At 39.6% G+C, this 27,698-nt stretch overlaps 1 protein-coding gene and 1 pseudogene across 1 annotated transcript in view; one reads left to right on the top strand and one right to left on the bottom strand.

Annotated features, from left to right (window-relative positions):
- The window catches only part of OPLAH (5-oxoprolinase, ATP-hydrolysing), a 47,672-nt gene extending 40,528 nt beyond the window's left edge, over positions 1-7,144 (bottom strand). The window contains exon 1 of the mRNA XM_074203105.1: positions 6,798-7,144. Within this exon, the coding sequence (XP_074059206.1) occupies positions 6,798-7,035 (238 nt within the window). The 5' untranslated portion in view covers positions 7,036-7,144. The remainder of the gene's footprint in view (positions 1-6,797) is intronic.
- Positions 8-27,597, top strand: LOC141500157 (large ribosomal subunit protein eL27-like; annotated as a pseudogene).
- Positions 27,598-27,698: the final 101 nt, after the last annotated feature.

The raw sequence follows: 27,698 nt of genomic DNA, 5'->3' as shown, positions 1-27,698 counted from the left end.
AGGATGAAGAAAAACTTAACTCTGCCTCTCTTCATAAAGAGCTCCCTCATCACCACCACCCGCAAGGCTAGAAATGAGCCCCGAAGGATTACATGAGGCAATCCGAACTTCCAGATAAGGAGAGAGGAGATACACTAAAACAGGTGAGGGGCAGCCAAGACAGCCACTTAGCCCAGAGATCCCACAAGCATAAGAGTAAGAACACTAGGGGGGTGAGTAGTGGCAGCAAAATAAACCGGATGGTCCGGAGGGTCTGAAAAGCAACTCTTCAAACATTGGGGGTAGGGAATGTGTTCAGGATACCTTGGAAACTATTATATCTTTTCCAAACCAACAACTCCCTTCGTCCCCACAACCACCTCCAAAAATGTCCAGCGGCAAACTGGGATTTTAAGCCACAGTATTTTTTCTTTTTCACTTTCTTTCTTTGCCCTTCCACCAGAGCACAATTGGAAAATGCTAGAGAATCGTTGGCATGTGATGTCTCTGGTCTTAAAATAGTCCAAGTCCATATTCGAAAATGAGGTTCTCTCCACCTTCAGGAGAGGCACTAGCACTAACCATCAAATGTCTGCAGATGATAAGGAATGAATCTCAGGGTGTCTTCTTAATAGCTAAGGTCCCCAAAACATCATCCCTGCTCCTTTCCTCATCCCCCCCAACTAGGACCAGCCCCCAGAATAGTATCAATAGAGGTCATTTGAGGGGAGAAGCACCCTTTCTCCACACTGTTGTTCTCCTGATGGTAGTAGTCACCAAAGAAAGGCAGCCTTCCTTCATCCTACCTAGAACTGTCTGAAAATTTAAACTAAGGGGACAAGCTACTGAAAGGAGAAATACAGCGAATCTTTTTGTAAAAGAAAAGTACTCATCAAATTTAAAGTCAACTTTTTAAATTTGAATTTTCTTAAGACATCCTCTGTCTCTACTCTGAGGTTAGTGACTCCTACCTGAGACCCAGAGACAAAGTGGAAAGATAGGAGTATAGAGACACACAAGAGGACAGAAATATCTGGAAAAGACAGCCAGAGAAGTTTATATAGGTCAGGATGGAGAAGGAATATGTCATAGAGCTGGAAGAGCCATCATAGCTTATCTAGTCTAAACCCTGCCTAATGTTTGGATCCTTTTTGTTCTTGATCTTTTTTAAAGCTTTGTTTTTTAAAATTAATCTGTTCTCACTCCCACCTCCATTGAGCAAATAAAACAAGTAAATCTGAAAGATAAAGCCCCAGATATTTATAGCTGCCTAGTCCAGCAAAATAAATGCTAACATTGGTCATATCAAAAAATGAATGTCTCCTTTATCTGTCAGGTAGTGAGTGGAATATTACATATTTTATTTATACCTATGTTTTGTGAGTAGATAAAATATTTAAGGTCTTCCAAAGTTGTTATTCTATTGTCAATAGATAAATGGCTCTCCTAGGTCTACTCATTTCAATCTACAGCAGTTCACTGATGTCTTCCCAGTTTTTTCTGATGCCATTTCTTATGGCATGATAAGATTCTATTACATTAATATACTACAATTTGTTTAGCCTTCCCCCCACCCAAAAGAGCCTACCTTCCTTCCCACTGCCTATCTTAGTTTACAATTTTTGGTTACCTGTTTTCTCACAACGCCTTCAACATGTGTAATTTTCCTCTTTTGTCATCTTTGCTGGTCTAATAGATCTCAGAAATGCTTTAATTTTCATTTCACCATTTATTAGTGGTGAAAAGTATATGGTTACTGATATCTTGCAATTTTTTCAAAGAATCATTTGATTATCAATTGGAGAATGACTGATAAATTTTTAAAACTTTCTTAAGAGACCTTTATCAAAGAAACTTATTGCAAATATTTTTCTTACATATTTCTCTTCAAATTTTTACCATTTTAGATGTCTGTGCAAAATCTTTTTCATTTATACAATCTAAATTATCTATTTTATTTCATGTGATGCTCTTGTTTAGACTCATTTAAACTTATTCTTCTTTAGCTATTAATTCTTCCCATATCCATAGATTTAATATGTAATTTCTTCCTTAATCCCCTGATTTGTTTAAGATGTAATAATTTATATCTAGTCCAGGTATTCATTTGGAGTTTATTTTGTTGTATAATGTGAGATGTCAGTCTAAACCTGTCTGCCAGACTACTGATTAAATTTCTCAGCAAATTTTTTTTTCAAATAGTAAGTCATCCTTCTACTAGTAACTGGTAGAAGAGTCTTTGGATTTGTTGAAGACTGGCTACTGCATTTGTTTGATTCTGTATTTCATGAACAATGACCGGCAGATTGCAGGTATTTAATGTTAATTGATTGATTAATCTGTTCCAGAGACTTTTCCCTTTTTGACCAGTACTTCTCCCATTTTGACCAGTACCAAATCATTTAAATGATTAGTGCTTTGAGTATTGGGAGATCATCTTCCATTCAGATTTTGTCATTACTATTATCCTTGATATTTTTTACTTTATTCCTCCAGATGAATTTCATTATTGAATTTTTCTTCAGTTAGTATCTTTCTTGCTTACTTTGTCTTCTTGATTATATCACAAAGTTCCCAAGAGTAAGGACTTGCCACTATATAATCTCTTTCCCTTCATTTTTACTTCTAATTTTATATTAATTTTGTTTTTGTTTTTGTGGGGCAATGGGGTTAAGTGACTTGCCCAAGGTCACCCAGTTATACGTGACTTGCCCAGTTAGTAAGTATCAAACATCTGAGGTCACATTTGAAATTAGGTCCTCAGAAGGACCTAATCTGGAATCAGAATTCCAGGGCCGATGCTTTATCACTGCACCATCTAGCTGTCCCTAATTTTTATATTAATTTTAATCCTTGCTCCAGCAACTCAGATATTCAGTGACAACTGATTTTCTTCATCTTTAAAATGCTTATATTAATAGCACATAGCCTTGTGAGAATTAAATGAGTTAATATTTGCAAACTTTAAAGTGCCTAATAAATGCTAGTTATTATTATGGTATGTCATGAAATATATCAGGCTTCTCTCTGATCTAGAAGCTTCTGGCTCCTCTTATCTCTTTCTTTTGAGCCATATTTTCCAACATCTATTTTGATGTCCTCCTCATCTTCTGCAACAGATGTTGGCACATTAGCTACAATTGTCTTCAGAATCTTTTTTTTTTTGCACATGTTTATTGTGAGCACCACAAACGTTCCATGAAATGATGTTTCCAATGCTTTTGGATCCACAATAAAACCAATTCTTTCCTTTGACTCTCCCACAACAATAGATAGCTAGCATTTATTTACAACATTATTTACATGTTCTCTTTTGATCCTCACAACCACCCTGTGAGTTAGAGCTATTATTCCCCTTAAATATTATTATATAAATGAGAAAATTGAGGCAGAGAGAACTTAAGTGCCAAGGGTCATCTAGTTAGTAAGTGTCTGAGGCAAGATTCAAACTCGGGTCTTCTGAACTCCAAGTCCAACACTAAACTCCAAGTCTGTTCATTGTGTCACATAACTGCCTCCATGAGAACTCATGAATCATCTTTTCCTTTAGCCATACCTTCCTTTTGTCTTCTGGTTTCTTTTATGTAAGGAAAGTCTAGAGTAATGTGAAGCTGGTGCATATGCAGATTTGTCAGCTTAATGAGCTGGTGCTAGATTCAGTTGCCTACTCATTGATAACTGGACAGAGTATCTCATATTTATTTAAAGTAATGTTCATGTTAGAGACAGACTAATAAAACCTATGTTTCTCAAGAAACAGAAGGGAGCCAAATAGAACTAAGGGACATTTACTTTTTTCATTTATCTTTATAGGAATTTGCTAAGGGATTTGCCACTTGATGATGATGATGAATCCCTCCATGCCTAGCTAGGCTGGTCCTTACAAAGCAGTCCAAGTCTGTAGACTGTTTTGAAGGTTTTCCAACCTGGTAGACCCTGTCAGTGCTTGCTTCTAGGCTAGCCTACCCTTTAAGAACCCAAGGTCATGAAAAAGGACCTTGGAGAGAGTTCCACCCACACTCCTGCTTAATCTTCTTCTTTTTAAACTTCCCCTCACCCTGACCTAGAAAAACACAAAAAAATATATACTCAGAGAGTATTCCCATTACTTCAGAGAGAAAATCCAGATATTTTGAGAGAAAAGTCCCTCAGTCACAGTCTTTCCTTATCCTCATTCCTCTAGGCCCTCCCATCTCTTTCAAAGGACAGATAGATTCTAGAGACAATGTGATAGGGAAGGACAGATGATCACTAAATTTTGCAAAGACCTTGAGTCTTCCCACCACCACCTTTAAGCTTTCCTACAAATTCTGTCCAATTTCAAACAAAAGATATATATTCACCTTCTCCAGAAAGCTTTCTCTGACTAACTTTATCTGTCTTCAATTCCCAATAAACCAATGTTTTTGGCATAGTCATACTATGTGCAGATTTTAATACTTCTGTGATCCTTGTTCATGTGTAACTCCTGCTTGCAACAGCCTCTTCCTGTGCAGTTTTCCCTTGTGCTTTCCATTTCTTGGGTATGAATTGCAAGTGTCACTTCTATAATAGAATGGCTTTGGAATTGCAGAAAAGAGTACCTATTGGAGGTTGTGTTGGATGCTCTGATCTCTTTCCACTGGGAATTTTTAGAAGAGTAAAATCATAATTTGTGGCTGAATTATTAAATTTATGAATAGACCCAGTAATTAGAAAGCAGCTTGGAACTATGCCCTACAAAAATTACTAAACTTCATCTCCTTTGACCTAACAATAGTGAGATCAACGAACAGGGGAAAAGATTATATGTACAAAAATATTTCTATCAGCTCTTTTGGTGGTGAAAAACTGGAAACTAAAAGGTATCATCACTTGAGAAATGACTTAATAAATAATGGTATGGGAATATAATGAAATAATATTTATGCCATAAAAAATGATGAAGGGGCTGACTTCAAATATCTGGAAAGACTTATATAAACTGATACAGAGTAAAGTGAGCAGAACAGGAATAATAAATATCATTGTAAAAACAATTAGGAGAGACTTAAGATCTGTGATCAATGCAATGACCAGTCATGATTCCTGAAGACCAATGTCAGAGTATGCTATAAACTTTATGACGGAGAGATGACAAATAAAAGATTAGAAAGAGAGACATATTTTTGAACATGGTCAATATGGGAATAAATTTGTTTTGCTTGAATAAAAGTATTTATTTAAGTGACTTTGTTTTTCTTTCTTCTTTTTTTGTCCAGTGGAGGCAAGAGAAAATAAATGATTATGAATCGAAAAAGCTACATTTAAAAATTTTTAAATACTTTGTAGTTAACTCTCATGCTTATGGATGTGGTTGAGATGAGTCAAGAAACAGGTTGATTGGCCTGTGGGACAATTTCCTAGGAACTAAATTCACTGAAATATAAAGCATCAAATTTGCTAGTCAATACTTGAGTACAAAGATGGATTAAGAGCAAGGCTATCCTTTTATCACCTTGAGTTCAAGTATGCCTGATAATATTCATAACAAAGAAAAGCACTTGGATACATTTGTCTTTAACACTCCTGCCTTCCTCTTATTTTGATCAATTCAGAACTGTCTTAATGGCCAGACCCAAAGGACAATTATGAATGGTTTGATGTCAAGGTGGGAGGAGGTATCTAGAGTACCTCAGGAATCGGGGTTGTAGAACATGAATAAGGGCATAGATGGAATTTTGTAGATGGTACAAAGTTAGAAGGGGAAAACTTGGAAATGACAAAATCAGGATCAAATTTCCACAAGCTAGAATGTTGGACCAAATCTAATTAAATGAAACCAAATAAGATAAAATATGGTCTTGTGCTTGGAGTGAATTATCAACTACACAAATATAGTATCTGAAAGATTTGACTAGATTGCAGTTCATTTTAAAAAGATCAGACAGTTTTAGTAAATTGTAAATTAATAAAAGCACAGTGTAATGTTGTCATCCCCCAAAAAAGCTAATGTGCTCTTTTGATTAGGACTGCAAAGAGGGAAAAACTGTTTAAGAGCAGGGAGCTCACAGTACTTTGCCTCGTTCAGACAATATCTGGAGAATTGGATTCGGGTCTAGATACCACATTTTAAGATGGATATTGATAATCCTAAGGATCATATAGATGTGAGTGACTAGGATGATAAAGTGTTTCAATATCATGCAATGGTGGGATCATTTGAAGAAACTGGGGATGTTTAGACAACAGGAGCATATGATAGCTTTCCTCAAGCATGTGGAAGGGCTATCATATGGAAGGGAAAGCAGATTTGTTTTGCCTGACCCAAGAGGACAGGACTGGAAGGAAAAAGGAAGGTTTAAGAATAAGGCAGGGAAACCTTTCCTAATAATTAGTTAGCCAAAAGTGAAATAGGCTGAGTAGATATCCTCTCAATAAAAATCTTTAGGCAAAGACTATATGACCACTTATTAGACATGAGATGTGATGTTCTATTCAGGAAGGAGTTGGACTCAATTGCCTTGGAGGTACCTTCAAACTCTGATATTCACTGATTTGGTCTTGTTTCACCTACTAAAGTGCAAAATTTTTGAAAGTAGGGCCCATGTCTTACTTATCTCTTTCCCTTTCTTTTATACATATCAGTTGACTGAATGGATAGATACTAGCTATATTGATGAGTCTATAATCTTATCCATAGCTGTCATTCCCTCATATTGTAGCAAAAGGTTACCCCTTTGAATAGGGAATTTTTTGTTGAATATTGCCACCTTTCCTGTGACTACATCATTTAACTACCCCCTACAGCAGCATATTGGTCCCCTAAAATGTATCCCTTCCCTCCCAAAGTCACCAACCTCTCTCTGAATCCTTGAATATGATGGTCCTACGTTTGGAAATGTGTGTAGGGCCATCAGCTGCTGACATGAGAATACCATTGTTCAAGGAGCTGGCAATCCCCCCAGGGTTCTTGAGTGCTGTTTTGAGCTCATGGTTCTCTTGAATCAGTTTTACCAGTCGCTTCAGCTCCTTATTTTCTTGCATCAACCGTTCAATCTCAGACTTAAGCTCCTCATAGCTGTTGAGAAGTGACATGACCTGGGCTGATGGAGTGGATTCAAGACACCAAAGGTCAGAATACTTTAGGTGCCTGAGATGAAAAGGCCTCTTCTCAAGGGAATATTCAAGGATGGCTCTGTGGGACTCCATGGTATTGTGAGGTCAGAGGCTTCTCTCTCCCACTTCTCTACCCTCAGCTCCAACTGGCTTCAAGTACATTGAGAATCAGAGATTCCGGGATATCAGGGTAATCAAGACCATTTCTGAGAATCCCCCAGTGGCCTAATAGTATCACTAATTTATTTATTTAGCATTTTATTTTTCTCCAGTTATATAATATAAAAACAATCTTTAACATTCATTTTTAAAACTTTGAGTTCCAAATACTCTCCCTTCCTCCCACCCCACCCACTCCTTTATTGTGAAAACGAACAATTTGATATAGGTTATACATGTGTAATCATGCAAGACATTTCTGAAATATTCATGTTATAAGAGAAAACATAGATTCCCCCCCCCAAACAAAAGGAACCCCAGGAAAAACAAAAAAAAATTTAAAGTATGCTTCAATCTGTTTTCAGATGCCCTCAGCTTTTTTCTTTGGAGTTGGATAGCATTCTTTATCATAGCTCCTTCAGAGTTATTTTGGGACATAGTATTGATGAGAAAAGCTAAGTTATTCACAGTTGATCGTCTTACAATATTACTGTTATTTTGTACATAGTATATTTCATATAAGTCTTTCCAGGTTTTCTGAGAGCATCCTGCTCATCATTTCTTACACCAGAAAAACATTTCATCATAATCATATACCACAATTTGTTCAATCATTCCCCTACTGATGGGCATTCTCCCATTTTCCAATTCCTACTACAAATATCCTTATACATATAGATCCTTTTCCATTTTGTTTTTCAGCTTTTGGAATACATACCTAGTAAAGACATTGCTAGGTCAAAGGTTAAGGCCTGGTTTTATAGCCCTTTGGGCATAGTTCCAAATTGAACAAATCCACCCACAGTGCAATAATGTCTCATTTTCCCTCCACCCCTCCAACATTTGTCTTATTAAACAATCTAAAAAGTATAATAAAGTAGTACCTCATTTTGTATTTCTCTAATCTATAATGAGTCAGAAAATTTTTTTAATATGACTTTAAATAACATTGATAGGCTCAGCTGAAAACTGTTCATTTCTTTTGATCATTTATCAATGGGGGAATGGTTCTCATTTTTATAAATTTGACTCAGTTCTCCATGTTTGAGAAATGAGGCCTTTATCAGAAAATGCTTCAAAAAAATTTTTTTTCTGTGCAGCTAGGGGGCACAGTGGATAAAGCACTGGCCCTGGAGTTAGGATTACCTGAGTTCAAATCTGCCATCAGACACATAATAATTACCTAGCTGTTTGGCCTTGGGCAAGCCACTTAACCCCATTGCCTTGTGAAAACTAAAAAAAAAAAAAAAAAAAAATTCTGTTACAATTCCTAACTAAATTTCCCTCCAAACTATTCCCCCATCCCATTTATTCTATTCTCTCTCTTCTTTTACCCTGTTCCTACTCAAAAGTGTTTTGCTTTTGATAAGCCCCTTCCTCAATCTGCCCTCCCTTCCACCTTCCCCACCTTCTCTTTCTCTTATTCTCTTTCCCTCTTACTTTCCTGTAGGGTAAGATAGAGTTCTATATCCAATTGAGTGCATATGTTATTCTCTCTTTGAGTCAATTCTCTCTTTTTTTTTGCAAGGCAAAGGCTTAAGTGACTTGCTCAAGGTCACACAGCTAGTTAATATCAAGTGTCTAAGGTCAAATTTGAAGTCAAGTCCTCCTGACTCCAGGGCTGGTGCTCTCTCCATTCACTGTGTCACCTAGCTGCCCCATTTTATGTCACTTCCTTAAGGCATCATCCTTGGGAACATGCAACAGTCATTTGATACCCATTGTGTGTTTTTCCATCTGTCATTTTTGATTCTTCTTAGATTGTAGGTTTGTGATTTTGCAGTTATTCAGCATCACTGGAAGAATGTTGATGTTAAAAAGTTGGCCTTTTGACAACAAGCAGCTTGGGATCATGAAAAACACTGCATGACTTCCCAAATGAGATATAGCCTGCAGGAATGCCAGTGAAATGTGGATAATGATGGCATTTTCCTCCATCCCAGATCTGCTCTGACTTCCCTTCACCTTATTTTCTGAGCTCCTCACCCAAGGTTCATCTCTTCTTCCGAGCCAGTCTACAACATTAGCTCCTGATCATTGTGGTGATCTTTTCTGAGAAACAATTTCAGTAGTTACTACCAAAAGATCCAGCCTGGCACCTGATCTCAAAATCTCCAAGCTTCCACTAAGGATTGCTCTTTGGGGACCTGTCATCATGAAAGGATGCATGATGCAAAAGAATCAGTCTCAACTTGAGGTCCAGTCTCAGGATCACCTAGACGATACAGTTTCTCACTGCCATGTACAAATAATCATCATCATGGCTTCTGGGGGTAGGGGTTGGGAAGGAGAATTCCCTCCTGCCCTACTCATGGGAAGTCTGAGGTAGAACTGTTTATGTTGAACCTTAAAAAAACACACACACGGGGGGGGGGGGGGGGGGGGGTCTAGGTGGCACAGTGGATAAAGCACCAGCCCTGGAGTCAGGAGTACCTGGGTTCAAATCCGGTCTCAGACACTTAATAATTACCTAGCTGTGTGACCTTGGGCAAGTCACTTAACCCCATTTGCCTTGCAAAAAAAAAAACCCCACACACAATAGCTGTCCTTGAAAGTCCACGAAAGACTGTCATGAGAAGGAAGGACGCAAATAATTTTGCTTGGTCCAAGAACTAAGAGGAATGGGAAGAAGTTTCAGTTTGATAGAAGGAGAAAATTTCCTAACAATGTGCAACATCCAGATATGTGGGATAGTTTTCCTTAGGAGGTAGCAAGTTCCCCCTCCCTGGAGGTCTTCTAGCCAAAGCAGGACAACCCACTTGTCAGGAATGCTGTGGAGGGATTTAGTAGAAGGGAAAACAATAGTGAAGTCATCCCTCCTTTTAGAGTCTACTAAGTGGGCAGCTCTCCCTGCATAGTAGCAACCCTTTGGGGCAACAAGGGGACTTTGTCATCATTTCAAAGTGCAATTCTACAGTGACCACTAAGAGTTTGCTGAGTCATCCCAAAGTAGAAGTCCTTCATCACAAAACCAGTGAAACGTGATGGGAAGGGGCCCAAGTTCATATTCCTTATTAGCTGGGAAAATGTCTCCACCAGAACAGATGGGAGAGGGCTCCACCGATTGTCATCCTGCATCATGTTGCTGATGCCCTCCTAGGATCCACCATATTGGAAAATTTTCCAGAGTAGGCTCAGCCACCGAATATTCAGCTTGGTTAAGTGCAGAGGTTCCTACTCTGGGAAGTTGGTGATGAACTCTTTGTTTTTGTTTTTGGTTTTTTTGTTTTTGTTTTTGTTTTTAATATTTAGTCTCATTTTGTACAAATAATGTTTTTTTACATTAATAAAATATTCTTGTTTAAGAGTAAATGAAATACCCCCTCCCCCATAAATATAGATTTGCTTGAGCAATAAAGGAGAGAGAAAAAAATCAAAATTAAAAAAATAACAGTAATAATTGTGGGTATGGCCAGGTGGCGCAATGGACAGAGCACCAGCCCTGGAGCCATGAGCACCCGAGCCCAGATCCAGCCCCGTACACCCAATAATCACCCAGCCATGTGACATGCAAGCCACCCGAACCCCACTTCCCTGCAAAAACAAAAAAGAAAAAAGAAAAGAAAAATAGGGGGCGGCTAGGTGGCGCAGTGGATAGAGCACTGGCCTTGGAGTCAGGAGTACCTGAGTTCAAATCCAGCCTCAGACACTTAATAATTACCTAGCTGTGTGGCCTTGGACAAGCCACTTAACCCCCTTGCCTTGCAAAAACTAAAAAATAAATAAAAAATAAAAATAAAGACCCAAAATAAAATAAAACAGTAATAATAGTAGGGGTGACTGGGTGGTGGACAGAGCATTGGCCCTTGAGCCAGGAGCACCCAGGTCCAAATCTGGCCTCAGACACCCAACGATCACCCTGCTATGCAGCCCCAGGCAGGCCAACCAGCCCCTGTTTTTGTTTTTTTAATATTTCTCCCAGACATTTTTCCAGCAGTACTCATTAAATAGCAAGTCTTTTCTTTAGTAATTTATGTTTTCTAGTTTATCAAGCACTGGATTATTGATTTCCATAGATTTTGATTCTCCCTCATCTTGTCTGTTCTACTGATTTACCTTTTCTATTTTTTAATTAATTTTTATTTTTTTAGTTATATTTAGACAATTTTCAACATTCATTTTTGTAAACTTTTCTCTCTCCCACTCTTCCCTCCATCCACCCTAGGATAGCAAATAATCTGATATAGGTTATACATGTATAATTGTGTTACCCATAAGTGAGGAATATAGGGTTTTTGGTTTCCACAGGTGGGAAGTTCTGAGATATACATGACAAAGTCCGAAGTTAGTCTGTGGCTGTTGTGCCTACATGCTGGTATGTAGAATAAAACAAAAGGGGAGACAAAGGAATTGACCCCAACCAATCACAGAACTGGGAGGGGCCTCCCAACCTGATCAGATCTGAGATTAGCTCAGGCCTGCTCCATCTAGTAGTCAGTTGACCTCTGCAGGTACATCTGTTTAATTCAATCCATACATATTACTGTATACTCTCCCTGTGCTCATCAGTATAATGACCAGGGCAGGGAAAACATATTAGAGAGTGGTATGGTGTGGGTGTATTGATTCGATTGTAAGCCTGAAGATTCAGACCAAAGACTGGCTCAGAGAGGAGGAGAAAGCCTTTCAAACTATATATAAGACTGAACATTGTCACAATTCAGGATCTTCCCTGCTATAAGAAATAGTCCTTTTCTGCAAAAAAGTTAATAAAATCTATTTAATCACTCAAGACCAAGTTTTTATCATTATGAACCATTTATAACAACATATTTCCATATTAGTCATGCTATAAAAGAAGGGTGATGAATTCTTTGACCACAGTAATATATAAAATGAAGACAAGCACAAAACTGGAACTTCGTTCTGTTTCTGTAGTTAACAGTAGCAGAGTAATGGGGAAAGGGGGCAGAAAATACTAAGGAATAGCTAAACAAGTCATAAGGGAAGAAAGGCAGGTATGAATGGATTGCTAAATGAATGAGGGGAGGAAAGCCTCTCAAATACAATTGAGGGTTGTATTCAGTCTACCCTCCTCTTATAGTCCTGGCTTCAAGGCCAGTTTTTTCCCACAAGGGACCGTAATGCATCTCAGACAGACAGACACACACACACACACACACACACAGAGACAAACTTACTTAATGGCTGTCCATCTAGAGAAATAAGGACAAAATGATTAACACAAGAAAGTTAGAGTTACTAGTGTCCAATAAAGTTGCTGGACTGTGAAAGGACCTTGGCCTGATCTCTTTTAGCTATCTTGACTAGTCTTTAACCTTTCTTCATGGATAAGGATGACTTCAGATGGGTAAGGGAGGGTAAGACAAAGACTCCGCTTACTCTTTATTATCATCCTTAGTTAGGGGACAGCTAGGTGATGCAGTGGATAAAGCACCATCCCTGGAGTCAGGAGTACCTGGATTCAAATCTGATCTCAGACACTTAGTAATTGCCTAGCTGTGTGGCCTTGGGCAAGCCACTTAACCCTGTTTGCCTTACAAAAACCTAAAAAAAACATTATCATCCTTAGTTTTTTTGCCTGCAAAAATGAAGTGGAGTTCCCCCCTCCCCCCATTCCCTATGCCTCCCTGACTTCAAGGCAATATACTTGTGATTCTTTGAGCCTCTCCTGCATGCTCCTTGGGCATGCTTTCTCTAGACTCTGGGAGAGAATGATGTTGTTTGTCCTTCATTTTCAATAAGGATCAGTGACATTTTTGACTTCCACATGAATTAGATTTAAGTGAGACAGAGCTGAACATAGTCAACAGCGTCACTCTCTCTTCAGAGTCATCAAAGTCCAACAGACTTTAAAGAATATTGGGATGGTCCATGGTGAAGGGGATGATCTTGGAATCTTCAAAGTCTGACCAAGTTCTTTTTTTTTCATTTTTAACATTTTATTTGTTTTCCAACTATATACAGTAGTAATATGTACCCATCATTTTTTGCAAGACTCTGAATTATACAATGTTTCCCCCCCTTCCTTCCCTCCCCCCCCCACAAAAGGCTGTCTGATAGTCTCTACATTGTTTCCATGCCATGCAGTGATGTAAATAGAATGTGTTATAAGAGTAAAGTTTTAAGTTATAAGATCCAGCTATCTTAGTATGGAAACCCCCTACCCCACCCCCAAGAAGATGAGAAACCTCAAGAATAGAGAGAGAGAAAAAAAAATTTACTTCAGTCTGTGTTCAGATATCAATGGCTCTGTCTCAGGTGAGTTGCTTTCTTTATCATAAGTCCACCAGAGAAGTTGTTTCAATACTTTTTCCACAGTTGCTGTTACTAGCTGTACTTCTACTCTATTTCTCCCCACTCTCATTTATTCTATTCTCTCTCTCTCTCTCTCCTTTTATCCTGGCCCTGTCCAAAAGTGCGTTGAATCTGAGTACCCTCTCCCTCCATCTTCCCCCTCTTCTATCACGTATTCCCCCCCTTCCCTCCCCCTTTCCCTTCCCATTCCCTCTTATCCCATTCTTTTCTTCTCATTTTTCTCTAGGGTAAGATAGATTTCCTCACCCTATTAAGTGTGTTTGTTATTTCCTCTCTGAGCCATTTCTGATAAGAATGAAGATTCACTCATTCCCCCTTGCCTTCTCCCTTTCCACGTCATTGAAAAAGTTTTTTCTTGACTCTTATTCGAAATTTCTTAGCGTCTTCTTCATCATCTCCTTTTCCTTTCTCCCAATACTTTCTCACCCATTGGCTTCATCTTTTTACTATATTATACCATTATATTCCACTCCTTCCTATGTCCTGTCTATATATGCTCCTTCTAACAGCTCTTATAAATGAGAAAGCTCATATGAGTTATCAATATCTTCTTCCTGTGCAGGAATACAAACAGTTCAATGTCATTAAGTTTCTCATAGTAGTCCCTCTCTTCCACTCCCTCTATGGTTCACTAGAGTCCTGTACTTGGAGATCAAACTTCCTGTTCAGTTCTGGTTGCTTCAACAAGAAAGTTTGAAAGTCCCCTGTTTCATTGAAAGTCCATCTTTTCTCCCAAAAGAGGATGTTCAGTTTTGCTGGGTAGTTGATTCTCAGTTGTAAAACAAGATCTTTTGCCTTCCAGAATATCATATTCTAATCCCTATGAATCCTTAATGTAGATGCTGCCAGATCCTGTGTAATCCTGACTATGGAGCCTCAGTAGTTGAATTGTTTGTTTCTGGCAGTTTTAGAATTTTCTCTTTGGTTTGGGAGTTTTGAAATTTAGCTATAATATTCCTGAAGTTTTTCTTTTGGGATGGCTTTCAGGAGGTGACTGGTGAATTCTCTTGATTTCTATTTTACCCTCAGCTTTTAGGATCTCAGGGCAATTTTGCTGTGTTATTTCTTGAAAAATGAAGTACACTCTTCTCCTGGTTGTGGCTTTCAGATAGCCCAATAATTTTTAAATTATTTCTTCTGGATCTGTTTTTGAGGTCAGTTGTTTTTCCCAATGAGATATTTCACATTTTCTTCTAATTCTTGGCTTTTTTGGAAGAGTTTTATTTCTTCCTGATTTCTTGCAAAGTCATCAGCTTCCTTTAGTTCCATTTTGCACTTGAAGGAGTTATTTTCTTCAGAGAGCTTTTTTATCTCCTTTTCCAGCTGACCAATTCTGCTTTTTAAGACATTCTTCTCCTCATTTGCCTTTTGTTTTGTTTTTCCATTAGGCCTAAACTGTCTTTTAACATATTATTTTCTTCAGTATTTTTTTGTATATCTTTCACCAAGCTTTTGATTTGGTTTTCATGATTTTTCTGCATTGCTCTCATTTTTCCTCCCAATTTTTCCTCCATTTCCCTTAATTGCTTTTCAAAGTCTTTTTTTTTAGGGTTTTTTTTTTTTTGCAAGGCAAATGAGGGTAAGTGGCTTGCCCAAGGCCACACACCTAGGTAATTATTAAGTGTCTGAGGTCATATTTGAACTCAGGTGCTCCTGACTCCAGGGCCAATGCTCTACCCACTGTGCTGCCTAGCTGTCCCTCAAAGTCTTTTTTGAGCTCATCCCTAGTCTGAGCCCATTTTCTATTTCTCTTGGGGGTTTTGGATACAGAAGCTTCGATTTTGTCATCATCTGAGTATGTGTTTTGATCTTCCATGAGACTAAAGTAATTCTCTATAATTCTTCTTTTTCTGTTGTTTGCTCATTTCCTTAGTCCAAGACTAATTTACAGCACTTCCAAGGCTTTGGGGGTTTTTTTGTGGTTTTTTTTTGAGATACCCCACTGGGACATTTATTCCTCCAAAGTCTTATGCTGTTTTACCTGTGCTTTGATATGTAGATGGCCCCCATACCTCCCTCTGCCCTGGGGTTATAAGAAGGGATCCAGTATTATAGTATGGAAGCCCAAACTGCAACCTGGGTCTGAGTGTAGGCAAATAGCAGAGTCCTACCCCAGGGAGAGCAGAGAAATCTCTGCAGACTTCCCTTACCATCTCTGGGGGTGCAGGCTGCTTTCTCCCAATTCTCGCTGCAGATTCTGTGGCCGTGCTCCTCACTCCACACTCATTCTGGTGGAGCAGAGTTCTCTCACCGCCCCTTCAAGCTGTTGCTGGTGATCTCTGGGCTGTGCTTGGCTGGGCTGGTCGGAGGCCCCAGTCCTTGGTGAAACACACCTTTCCCATGGAATTTCTAAGTTATCTTGGACTGGGAGAATGTATCACTCAATCTTTCTGTGGGTTCTACCCCTCTAAATTTTGGCTAGATAGAGCCATACTTTATTTTTTTTGGAGGTTGGGGGTAGGGAGGAGTTACTGGGGAAATACTGCCTTCAAGCTGCCATCTTAACTCCACCCTTCTGACTAAATTCTGACCAAAGTCTGACCTCTACAACACTTATTTTGGCTGCCTTCATGGCCTTTAGCATTGTTATCCACCCATTCTGCTAGAGGAAGTCTTCACATGCTTGTCCTAGATATCCTCTTTCTCTATACCCATACCATATCAGACATAATTGTGGCCTGGGTTTGACCAAAACTTGATGCAAAACAGTGTTTATAAAAGTGAAAGATCCCTGAAGAAAAGGGAAAAAATCCCAGATAATCAGAAATGAAAATCTATTATTTTGATAGAAATATTGCAAAGAAATGTAATGGTCTTTGTTGGATTACATTTTAAACTGGTCTTAGTGACCAAGCAAGCTTCCTATGTGGGGAAAATACTCAGTTTAACTGCAAAGCACCTAATTGTTTGTTGTTGTTGTTGTTGTTGTTGTTTTAGGGTTTTTTTGCAAGGCAAATGGGGTTAAGTGGCTTGCCCAAGACCACACAGCTAGGTAATTATTAAGTGTCTGAGACCGGATTTGAACTCAGGTACTCCTGACTCCAGGACCAGTGCTCTACCCACTATGCCAACTAGCTGCTCCCTGTATATAATAGCTTTCAATTCAGCTTTTTACAAAGTACTCATAGTAGTTCAGAGTATTTATTGTAAAAAAATTAATAATAGTACATTACTGTAATCTGTTATTTAGGTTCATATGCCAAAAAAAACATTTTTGGTTAATTTAACATTATATACAACCCATTTCTAGCTTGGAAAGAGGATTTTCAGAAAAGTATAGTACCCCCATATATTCCAACATGACTCTGCCCCAAGGCAATTTCAGGTAGGAATCTTGAACAAGGAAAAAATATCTTAAAGTACAATCTAGGGTAATATTCCAGAATTGAGCAACCAAACAACCCTTCTTCTTGAACCACTCCTCTCACTCCTAGATTTACACAAAGGGACCTCCAGTCTTCCATTGACATCTCAATCTTTTCTTCAAGGAGAAGAGTTGGCTCCTAGAATCACTTTCAGAAGGGTGGGGAGGATATTAAAGAGTTACCCCTTGTTATCATGCTTAATCCTTTGGGAATCCTCCCTAAATGGAGGTTCTGAGAGGAGCAATCCAATTAAAGGAAGTTATGCTGGGGCAGAGGGTGCTTCCATCTTATGATTTCTAGGGCTTGAGTATTATTTCAGGAACCATTTTGCCAAATCCATTACTAAGTTGGGGAGATGTCAACACCAAGATGTGAAGACTTGCACTGGTGAAATAAGTGAAAAAGATTGGTTGGTTGGTAGATTCTTGTCCTTCATTATCAAAGAAGACCAAAATGACATCACTCTGTTCCAGACAAATCACATTGTGTTCAACTGTGTCAACAGTATGAGCTTGGAATACTCCAACACAGGTCAAGCATGAATAGTCCATGTGAACACCTGGGGTGCTTACTCTAAACATATATATGTCATGTTTCCTTTGAGCTACATCATTTCTGCTTTCCTCACAGAGCACAACACCCTCACTGAGGAGGGCACCCCATACTGGGTGGTCTTGTGCCAGTGTCTCCCACGCTGCACAATCAGTTCCAAAGTTCTTAAGAGACACCTTCAGGAAGTCCCAGAACCACTTCTTCTGATCACTTGTGAGAGGTATCACTTCTTCTGACCCACCTTGTGAGTGCTTGCCCTGTGTGAGTTCTCCATAAAATAGGGGTTTTTGGCAAGAACACAGTTGGCACTCTAACAATGTGTCCCGCCCATCATAGTTGCACTCTCTGTAATTATTGGAATGTGAGGCAGCTAGGTGGTTCAGTAGATAGAACACCAGCTCTGGAGTCAGGAGGATGTGAGTTCAAATCCAACCTCAGACACTTAATAATTACCTAGCTGTGTGATCTTGGGCAAATCACTTAACCCTCAATGTCTTTCAAAAAAAAAATAATAATATTGGAATGCTAGGCAGTTTAGCTTGAGAAAGGACTTCAGTGCCTGGTATCTTCTCCTGACAAATGATCTTCAGAATCTTCCTAAGATAATTTAAATGGAAATAATTCAGTTTCCTGACATGGCACAGGTAGACTGTCCAGGTTTCACAATGGCTCTGTAGAACTTCAGTTTGATAGTCAGTCTAATACCTCTTCTCTCCCACACTTTCAGAGTCTCCTAAACACTGAGCGAGCTCTGGCAGTGTGTGTGTTAACCTCATTGTCAATGTGTACATGCCTGGAAAGAATACTGCCAAGGTAAGTGAACTTGTCCACAGTACTAAAAAGTTCTCACTTGGTATAATTGATGGTTTCAGTATGAATGGTGTGGTGCTGGATAATGAAGCACCTGTTTTTTCTTAGTGTTAATTGTTAGAAAAACATTAGCAAAAGCAGCAGAGAATTGATCCATACTTAGTTTCATCTCAGCTTCAGAGGCTGCATTGAATGTACAATCATCTACAAACAGAAGATCATGCACCAGCACTCCCTCTACTTTGCTCTTGCCTTGTAGCCTTTCAGGTTGAAGAATTTGCCATCATTGTGGTAGCTGACCTTGAAGCCACGTTCATCCTCAATGAAGGCATTTGATGACAGAAAACATGGCTGAAAACATCATGCTAAAAAGAATGGGAGCAAACATACTCTTGTTTCACTCCATTGGTGACTGGGAAATCTTGAGAACATCATTCACTGTCCAGAACCTGGGTAAGCAAGATGTCATAAAACTGATATATAATACTGATGAACTTCTCCAGGCAACCAAATTTTGACATAATTTTCCATAAACCCTCATGACTGACAGTATCAAAGGATCTCCAAATGCTATATATTGACCTCTGTTCTATTCCTGGCAGTTTAGGGTGACTAAGAACAACTTTATATAAGGGCCATGAAACAGGCTGCAGGAGGCACTCTGGAACACTTAGAGCTTGATCATTGAAAATGTCAAGGTTGGGGGTGGCTAGGTGAATAAAGTGAATAAAGCACAGGCCTTGGAGTCAGGAGTACCTGGGTTCAAATCCGGCCTCAGACACTTAATAATTACCTAGCTGTGTGGCCTTGGGCAAGGCACTTAACCCCATTTGCCTTGCAAAAACCTAAAAAAAAAAAAAGTCAAGGTCATCCAATGCATCCCAGGGTACCACCAATCATCCTGACTTGTGCTTCCACTGGACTTCCATGACTCTGGAAGAGAAAGTGAAGCTGATGACTTTGTTCAACTCTGCTTCACTTAAATCCAATCCATACACAAATCGAGACATTAATTCCCATGATGTGAATGGTTTTCTTTGAAAATGAAAGATAAATAAAAACTAGAAATGGATGTCTCTTGTAATCCAAAAATCTGTGTCCAAAATTACAAAACCCTCCTTTAGGGATAGGAATTCAGGGAAGCCTTGAGGGATTTGCATGAACTGATGCTGAGTGAGATGAGCAGAACAAGAAAAACATTGTATGCCCTAACAGCAACATGGGGGTGAAGATCAAACTTGATGGACTCGCTCATTCCATCAGTACAACAATCAGGGACAATTTGGGGCTCTCTGCAATGGAGAATACCATCTGTATCCAGAGAAAGAACTGTGGAGTTTGAACAAAGACCAAGGACTATTACCTTTAATTTAGAAAAAAAAAAAACTGGTATCTTATTGTCTGATCTTGCTATCTCTTATATTTTATGTTTGTTTCTTAAGGATATGATTTCTCTCTCATCACATTCAATTTGGATCAGTGTATACCATGGAAACAATGTAAAGACTGACAAGTTGCCTTCTGGGGCGGGGAGTGAAGTAAGATTAGGGGGAAAATTGTAAAACTCAAAATAAATAAAATCTTTAAAACAAAAACAAACAAACAAAAAACCCTCCTCTTCCAAACTTCCTTAATGCTATCAAGGAAACCACCATTCTCCAGGCATACAACCCTCAAGTACAGGCCCTCATCACCTTAAAGGGGAAATGTAAGAGAAATATGTTCTATAATTAATCTGTTCTCTCTGCACTGACTATACACCTCACATTAACACTGATCCCCCTCTCCTCACCCCATTGTACAAGCTATAAGATGAGGTCAATGAACTTTTAGTAAAATACCTTGTCCTTACTGAGCAAAAAATTCTGGGTAAATCCCCACACACACACACAAAGCCCCTATCAGTAAAACAATGGATCCCTTCCTTAGCCTGAAAGGATTAAGTTTTTGACTTACCAGCTCTTATCTATTATATCCCTAATTATTTCATCTATGTTCTCTGAGCTACCTACCCACATCTATATTTCACCCCACCTAGGTCCTCCTTAAAAGATCAAACTCAGCTCTTTAATTGAGCAGCTCCTCTACCTTTGGAAGGTAGCCTACTCTGAAGGAATGCCATCCCTTGCCCCTATTACCTTTCTTTACTACTTATTTCCTGTTTGCTTGTCTTTCTGTGAAGGCAGCTTACTCTGGGGAGCATGATCTCCCAAATATCCTCTCACATTCTTTCCTTCTCTCTTAGTTGTTCTTGATGTTCTCACCAACCCATCTTGTGGCTGTTTCTTCTTTACTTAACTCTACTGCTTCTACTGATATTCACTATCTCCAAAAAACTTAAACTGTGAACTTTTTTTGGTCACCTGTGAACTTTTGCAGTAACTGTGAATTAAAGTCATTTTTAGTTACCTGCCTGAGTCTGTGGTGAATTCACAAAATGAACCCACATAGATCCTTAAATCCTCTTCCCCAAAGTCCATTCCTCCTGGTAGCTTCAATCTCACCCTAGGACACTGTAATCAATAGCTGTGGTGAGTCTGTCTGCATCAAGTCTCACCACACTTCAAACCATCTTCCAAGTGATTTTCCTGAATTGTAGATCCAACCAGTCCTCAATCACTTCTTCAAATAAATCCCAATGGCTCCCTTTTTAGCTCTAGGATCAGATCATGTTTGACTTTTAATGTCCTTTCATAACTAGATTCCTTTCATCTTATTGTCCTTTATTCCCTTCTAAATATGCTGTAATCAACTACACTAACCCTGCAGTCCCTCTAAGGACACCATCTCTTATTTGGGATCCCGGACCTTTCCCAAAGATTTATCCTACCTAGACTATCTTATCTAAATGGAGTTGTTGCCCCACCCAACTAGAAACCAAACAAAGAATTTAAAAAGGTGAATTCTTCAAGCAGTTTCCCTCAGGTAAAAGTAGATCCTTTGTCTAGATTGCCCAAGACTGGGGGTGATGTGGAAATAAGTGATATGATCAAAATCACAGTCCCCCAGTCCTTCATTAGAATAGGCCTACCTCCCATTTTAATCACTTCTAAATATCACATTCTTGGGAAATTGAGTCTGAAAGGGTCCAACCTCAGACCACAATGAAAAACTGCCACCTAACTGCTCCAGTCTTATTAGTTTTTAAAATGAATTTTGTTTTAAGACAGTTCACTATGTCCTTTATGATCCCCACCTAGGCCAACTCAGCTGAGGATTGTTACTCATCAGCTTCTGCCACCTCTGACAAAATATATGGTCACTAGAATTATAATGTTTGGTCATATAAAAAGCAGAGTTCTCTCTACTGGATCTCTGACCTCAAATTTAGATTTTCCCATGATTACAAAATCAATCAGCAATAACTATACACAAAAGTCATACACCAAAATAATAATAGTTTGTCCTTCATTTTCAAAGAAGACCACAACATCTGGGAGGTGATATAATATGCACTAGACAGATGATAAAGACACCTGGCAATATTCCTTTACACTTTACCCAACAAAAGCACCGAAGACCTAACCACTGACCTACCTCACTAATGAAATGTGAGAGGCAAAAGTTCTGACTTTTCAGAAACATAGTACTAAATTAGTCTAAGCCATAGGCCTCAGTTTCTATTTCTCAAGAATCAGGTGAGCATGAGAACTTGGATCTCCGGCTAGAAAAATTATGTCACCCTAACCTTATAATTATGTCACCCTAACCTTCCCTCCTGGGAAAGCTTAGGTATACCTCCCATCTCTTTGGACCATCAAGTTTGACCAATTGTTGTAAGGGTCGGCAGAAAAGAGGAGGGGGAATGGGTTGTGGTTTTTGTGGTTTTTTAACCCTGCTTCAGCTTCTGTAATTCAGCTTTTCCTGCTCTCTCTCTCATAGAGAGTTAGGAACTGCCCTAATTCTTGCAAGAGCCCAATTAAATCTTAACTCTTTGCTGCCACTTTGAGAGGGCTCCAAGTAGTCATTTTGGGTTAGGGTTTAAATTCCCTGTACAGTTTTGGGGGGCTTGTGCTGGGATAGTGGTCTTAGGAAGAGAGGACCCCTGACTCAGCTCAAGGGCAGGCACCTGTTGAGAGTTTTACTCCAACAGTCCTTGATGCTGGTCGTGGAGTCTCCCTCTCCCTGAGCCAAACTACCCAAAGCGGACTAACTCAGTAGAAGTAAAGACCAAGAACGGATCCAAGAAATTTCCCCAAAGGAAACCTGGCTGGTGGAGTTGCAGTCAAGCAACTTATAGGTATAACCCAGAGGTATGCAATTTGGTGAGTCATAAGGGTAGCTGGCTCACTGGAGCACCAAGTGCTCTAGGGTGACTGCTGGTGGGCGAGAGACCCCCACTGTAAGCCTAATAGAGGCTAGGAGAATTCGTTGAGTCACGGACTTGGAGGTACTGGTGACAGACCCCATGCTAAATCATGGGGAAAAGCTAAAGTTGCAGCAGGAGATTAGGAAACACCAAAGGATAGTCCATTAGGCAGCCAGTTGCAAGATTGGGACCAATCACCAAAATATCAAAGTAAGGATAAGAGAAAAGCTAATTAAATATTGTTGTTTCATATGGGTTGATAAAATTTGGGTGGTGGAGTAATTTGGCCCTAATATGGCCCTGCTGAAGATTGGGTATGTCTAAGGTTGAATTTATTTGTGAATGACAGGGACCCCCTGAGCCCCAAAAGAGCTATATGAAACTCTGTGGCTCCTGGACACCCAGCTATTCTTAAGTAAAACACAGGAGGAGAAAAAGGAGGAAAGAGAGGTCCCACTTCACCCATGGGACCCCCTCCTTGCTCTCCCTCTGCCTTATGCATCTTTACCATCGGGCACAGCTTTAGCTGGAACACCAATCCCCCCCTTCTCTCTAGAAGCGAGCATTAAATGATTTGGGGGGGAAGGGATTAGAGTGTCCTGGGAGAAATTGCAATTTACTGAAAGGGAGGTAGAATATTTAGGTAGATAGGGCATTGCAAGAGTTGAATCAACTCCTATGCAAAGGCACTGCATGAATATCTATTAGAGGAAAGACCAAGATAGGATATTATGGGATTCAAAAGATAAAGAGAGTTTTAAGCAATTAAGAACTATTTTAGTTTTCTGCCCTGGTACTGTTGTTGACTCCCTAGCCAAGCCTTTCTACTTACTCAGAAAAAGGGGTGGCCTTAGGGGTACTAGCATAAATAAGAGGAGGGCAGCCACACCCGGTGGCCCTTTTATAGAAATTAGGTCTTATTGTGAGGGAAGGACAATTTTGAACCAAAAAGCTGGCGGATAGTTAACGGACTCTCACATATTAAAATATGAAACAATTCTCTTAAAAAGGGATGATTTGATACCAACTCAGGATCATAACCAGAGTCCAGAGTTTCTGTCTGCTTCCCCTGAGGATTCTCAGCAATTAGAATACAGTTGTTTAGAAGTTGTGAATTTTAAGACTAAAGTGAGAGAAGACTTACAGGAATCACCCATTCCAGGTGGGGAAGATTGGTTTGCAGATGGATCCTCAAGGATGGTGGAAGGAAAAAGGATGAATGGATATGTTAGAATAGATGGGAATAAAAATACAGTTGTTCAAGTGGGAAAGGATGGTCTGCTCAGACTTGTGAACTGTATGCAATGAACAGGCATTAAAAGGATTGGAAAACAAAGGAGGGACTATCTATACTGATAACCAAATATGCTTGAGGAGTGGTACACATATTTGGGAAAATATGGGAGAAGAGAGGAATGATAAGTAGTAAAGGAAAAGATTTGGCCCATGATGCCTTAATAAGAGAAGTTTTAAATAATTTGCTTAAACCCCGTTATTGCAGTACTATATGTCAAATCAGGGAACTCATTTGAAGCTAGGGGTAACCACATTGCTGACGAGATGGCTCAAAGAGCTGGGGAAGGAAAGTTTGGAGGACAGAAAGGTATGTTATTACTAATACCAACCTTTCCTTCATGCACCTCTCCACCATCCTTTACTGATAAGAAAAAGAAGAAAATGTTGGACCTGGGGTTAAGGAGTCCGATGAGGGATGTTGGCATTTGCCCGATGGACAGGAAGTGCTGAACAAAGAAAGTATGAGGCAAGTCTTGCAGACTTTACATCAAGGCAGTAATTAAGGAGTACAGAATCTGTGTGATGCAGCCTTAGCCAAGTATGTATCTCCTGGCCTCCATACAATAGCCAGGCAATTGACAGATGGGTGTCTCATTTGTTGAAGGACAAATAGGGCTGCCCAGCACTGAATGCTGGCAGGGGGATGGCCTCTGGGACCCTTTCAGAGCATACAGATGGATTTTACTGAGCTGCCTCCTGTTGGCCACCTCAAATACTTGTTGGTCATAATAGACCATTAGACTTCCTAGATAGAGGCCTTACCTCTTTCAAGGGCAACTGAACCCATGGTCAGCAAAATTCTGCTAGAACAAGTGGACAGGATTGATCCAGATCAAGGGACACACGTTACCTCCAAGGTTCTTCAGTCCCTGGCTCAAGCCTTGGAAATTTTCTGGGAACTACAAACTCCCTGGCATCCACCCTCCTCTGGCAAGGTGGAAAGAATAAATCAGGACATTAAGAGACAGTTAACAAAGTTGTCTCTTGAGACACAATTACCTTGGACCAAATGCCTGCCCCTTGCATCATTAAGGATCAGGACAAAGCCTAGATGGGACATCGGGTCATCTCCTGATGAGATGTTGTATGGCCATCCATTTCTTGGCCCAAATGAACAATGGGATCCTGGTTTAGATAATAAGGATAAGTTTTTCAGGGAATATATATATATATATATATATATATATATATATATATATATATATATATATATATATATATAAAGGTACTGGCCCAATATTTGAAAGACATTCAACTAAAAGGACTTATTGCACAGACTCCTCCTTTAGGGTTTGCAGTCTACAAATTTGAACCAGGTGATTGGGTGTTGATCCGCATGTGGAAGGAGGAAAAGTTGACTCTGAATTGGGAAGGACTGTTCCAGGTTATCCTGACCTCACACACTGCTGTGTGGACCCAGGAGCAAGGTTGGACCCACCATACCAGAGTAAAAAGATTTGTGAATCCACCAAAAGAATGGACTGTGGACTCTGAACCCACAAATGAATTGAAATTGCATTTTAAGCGAGTATAGGACTAATGGACTCTCCAACACCTTGCCCAGGAGGTGGAGGATTCTTGGTATTCTCCCCTTTGTTATAATTTTGTTATCACTCCTTTGCTTCCTAGCTGGTGTAATTGTATATAACATATGGGATTTCCACATGGGATTCATTCCTTGGTGCAATTACAGTGTCACTCCCTGGGGTTGGCCCCCTTCGCTTTCTAGGCTCTGGTTAAGACTATAATCCTGGAGAAACGTGCCTTAGATATCATGTTCTGAGAGTGTCCCTCTTAAATTTGAGCCTATTGTTATAGACTCTTTTGAAGAGGAAAACACTTTTCAGAACTTAATTCAAACCACTGCTAATATTTTCAGTGTAACTAACTGTTGGATTTGTGGGGAGCTTCAGGGATTGAGCACGTGGCCATGGGTGCTGGTTCCACTTGAACCTGTTTGGTTATTGAGTAAAAAGTCCTTAGTACATAGTGGAACTGGATTTTGGAGTGAAAAGGAAGAACACTAATGGCCACTGGCAGAATCCATGACAGGGAGATAGTGCCTTAACCAAACTGGAAAGGGACTTGACTTAGGACAAAGTAGTTGCAGGTGGACTTTCTCTGCTAAGGTTGACAATATACAATTAGTGCCAGATTGCAGTAGATACCAGGCCCTTGGGATAGGACCCGTGTATAGTGTAATGATGGCACCTGGGTTAGATGTCATACTGGCAAAATGGATGAGAATCATTGCCAATATATACTCAGTGCAGTGGGAAGATGTAAAGGTGACCTATCCATAGCAGAATGTAAAAAGCATAATCAGAACAATGTTCTCCTGATTACTTAGCTCCGAAGTTGGAGATGGGTAAATGACAATGGATGGGAAGGGTTCTTTATTATTTTTTGGAGTGCCTAAAATAGAGGTGGAGAATCTTGTATTGAGAGATGTAGCTGGGAGGAAGGGCCACAATTGTGGAAATGCCAGTACAAAAATGATGGGCAGATGAAGTGTGACGGAGGCCCTCTAGGGGAGGAGGATATGCAGTATTACCCTGTAACAGAATATAATCAGACTTGAATTTTCCAGAAAAAGAATCTGGCTCTAAAAGGGCATTATTGGGTATGTGGGCAAACAGCCTATATACACCTCCCACTAAATTGGACAGGGATCTGCTATATAGGATTAATTAGACCTAAGTTCTTTTTCCTCCCAGATCAAATAAGAAGTTCTTTAGGTGTTCAATTATATGATGACATAGGAAACCAGAAACGGAGTATAGATACTTCGCTAACAATAACTGGAGATACTAATGGTTGAGGGAATGTCTGGCCCCCACAAAGGATAATTAAGGAGTGTGGCCCTCCTCCGTGGGCACAAGATGGGAGTTGGGGATACAGGACCCCAATCTATATGTTAAATAGAATCATTAGACTTCAGGCTGTAGTGGAAATTATAACTAATCAAACAGCAAAGGCACTGGCCTTATTGGCAGATGAGATCACCCAAACTAGGGAAGCTGTACTACAACACAGATTAGTGTTAGATTATCTGTTGTCTGAGGAACATTCAAGGTTTCTTATAGAACAATAGTACTCCACAAAATTTATATATCTTAGTTTGCTCAGTCATCCCCCCAATTGATAGGCATCCCCTCAATTTCTAATTCTTTGCCACTACAGCTTTTTTTTTTTTTTTTTTTTTTTAGCTCAAGGAGTGTCCTGCTTCTTGTTGAAATGGGCAAGTTCATGAAACCCAGGAAGGTGGTGTTAGTCTTGGCCAGGCAGTACTCTGAGCTCAAAGCTATTATCGTGAAGAACAATGATGACGGGACCTCAGACAGGCCCTACAGTCCAGGAGCAAATATTGACTGTTGCCCTAGCAAAGTGACTGCAGCAATGGGCAAAAAGATTGCCAAGAGATCAAAAATCAAGTCCTTTGTGAAGGTTTATAACTACAAACACCTCATGGACACCAGATACTCTGTGGATATCCCATTAGACAAAACAGTTGTCAACAAAGATGTGTTCCATGACCCTGTACTGAAATGTAAGGCCAGGAGGGAGGCCACAGTCAAATTTAAGGAAAAGGTACAAGATGGGCAAACACAAGTGGTTCTTCCAGAAGCTAAGGTTTTAGAACCACTCTGTTGGTCAGTAAATAAAATGTTTATTTAAAATGAAAAAAAAAGTTGCTACAAATACTTTGGAGGATGTAAGACTTTCCCCATTTTTTGTGCTTTCTTCTGAATCTATAGGCCTAGTATGACATTGTTGGGTCAAAGAGTATCATCAGTTTTATTCTTCTTGGGGCATAGTTCTAGACTTAGTTTAAAATTTAGAAACAATTCTCCTTTGTCTTCCCTACGCTT

Source organism: Macrotis lagotis, chromosome X (genome assembly GCF_037893015.1).
Source record: "Macrotis lagotis isolate mMagLag1 chromosome X, bilby.v1.9.chrom.fasta, whole genome shotgun sequence".
Classification (NCBI taxonomy): domain Eukaryota; kingdom Metazoa; phylum Chordata; class Mammalia; order Peramelemorphia; family Peramelidae; genus Macrotis; species Macrotis lagotis.
Note: the sequence above shows the minus strand (reverse complement) of the source record. Positions and strands in the feature narration are given on the sequence as shown.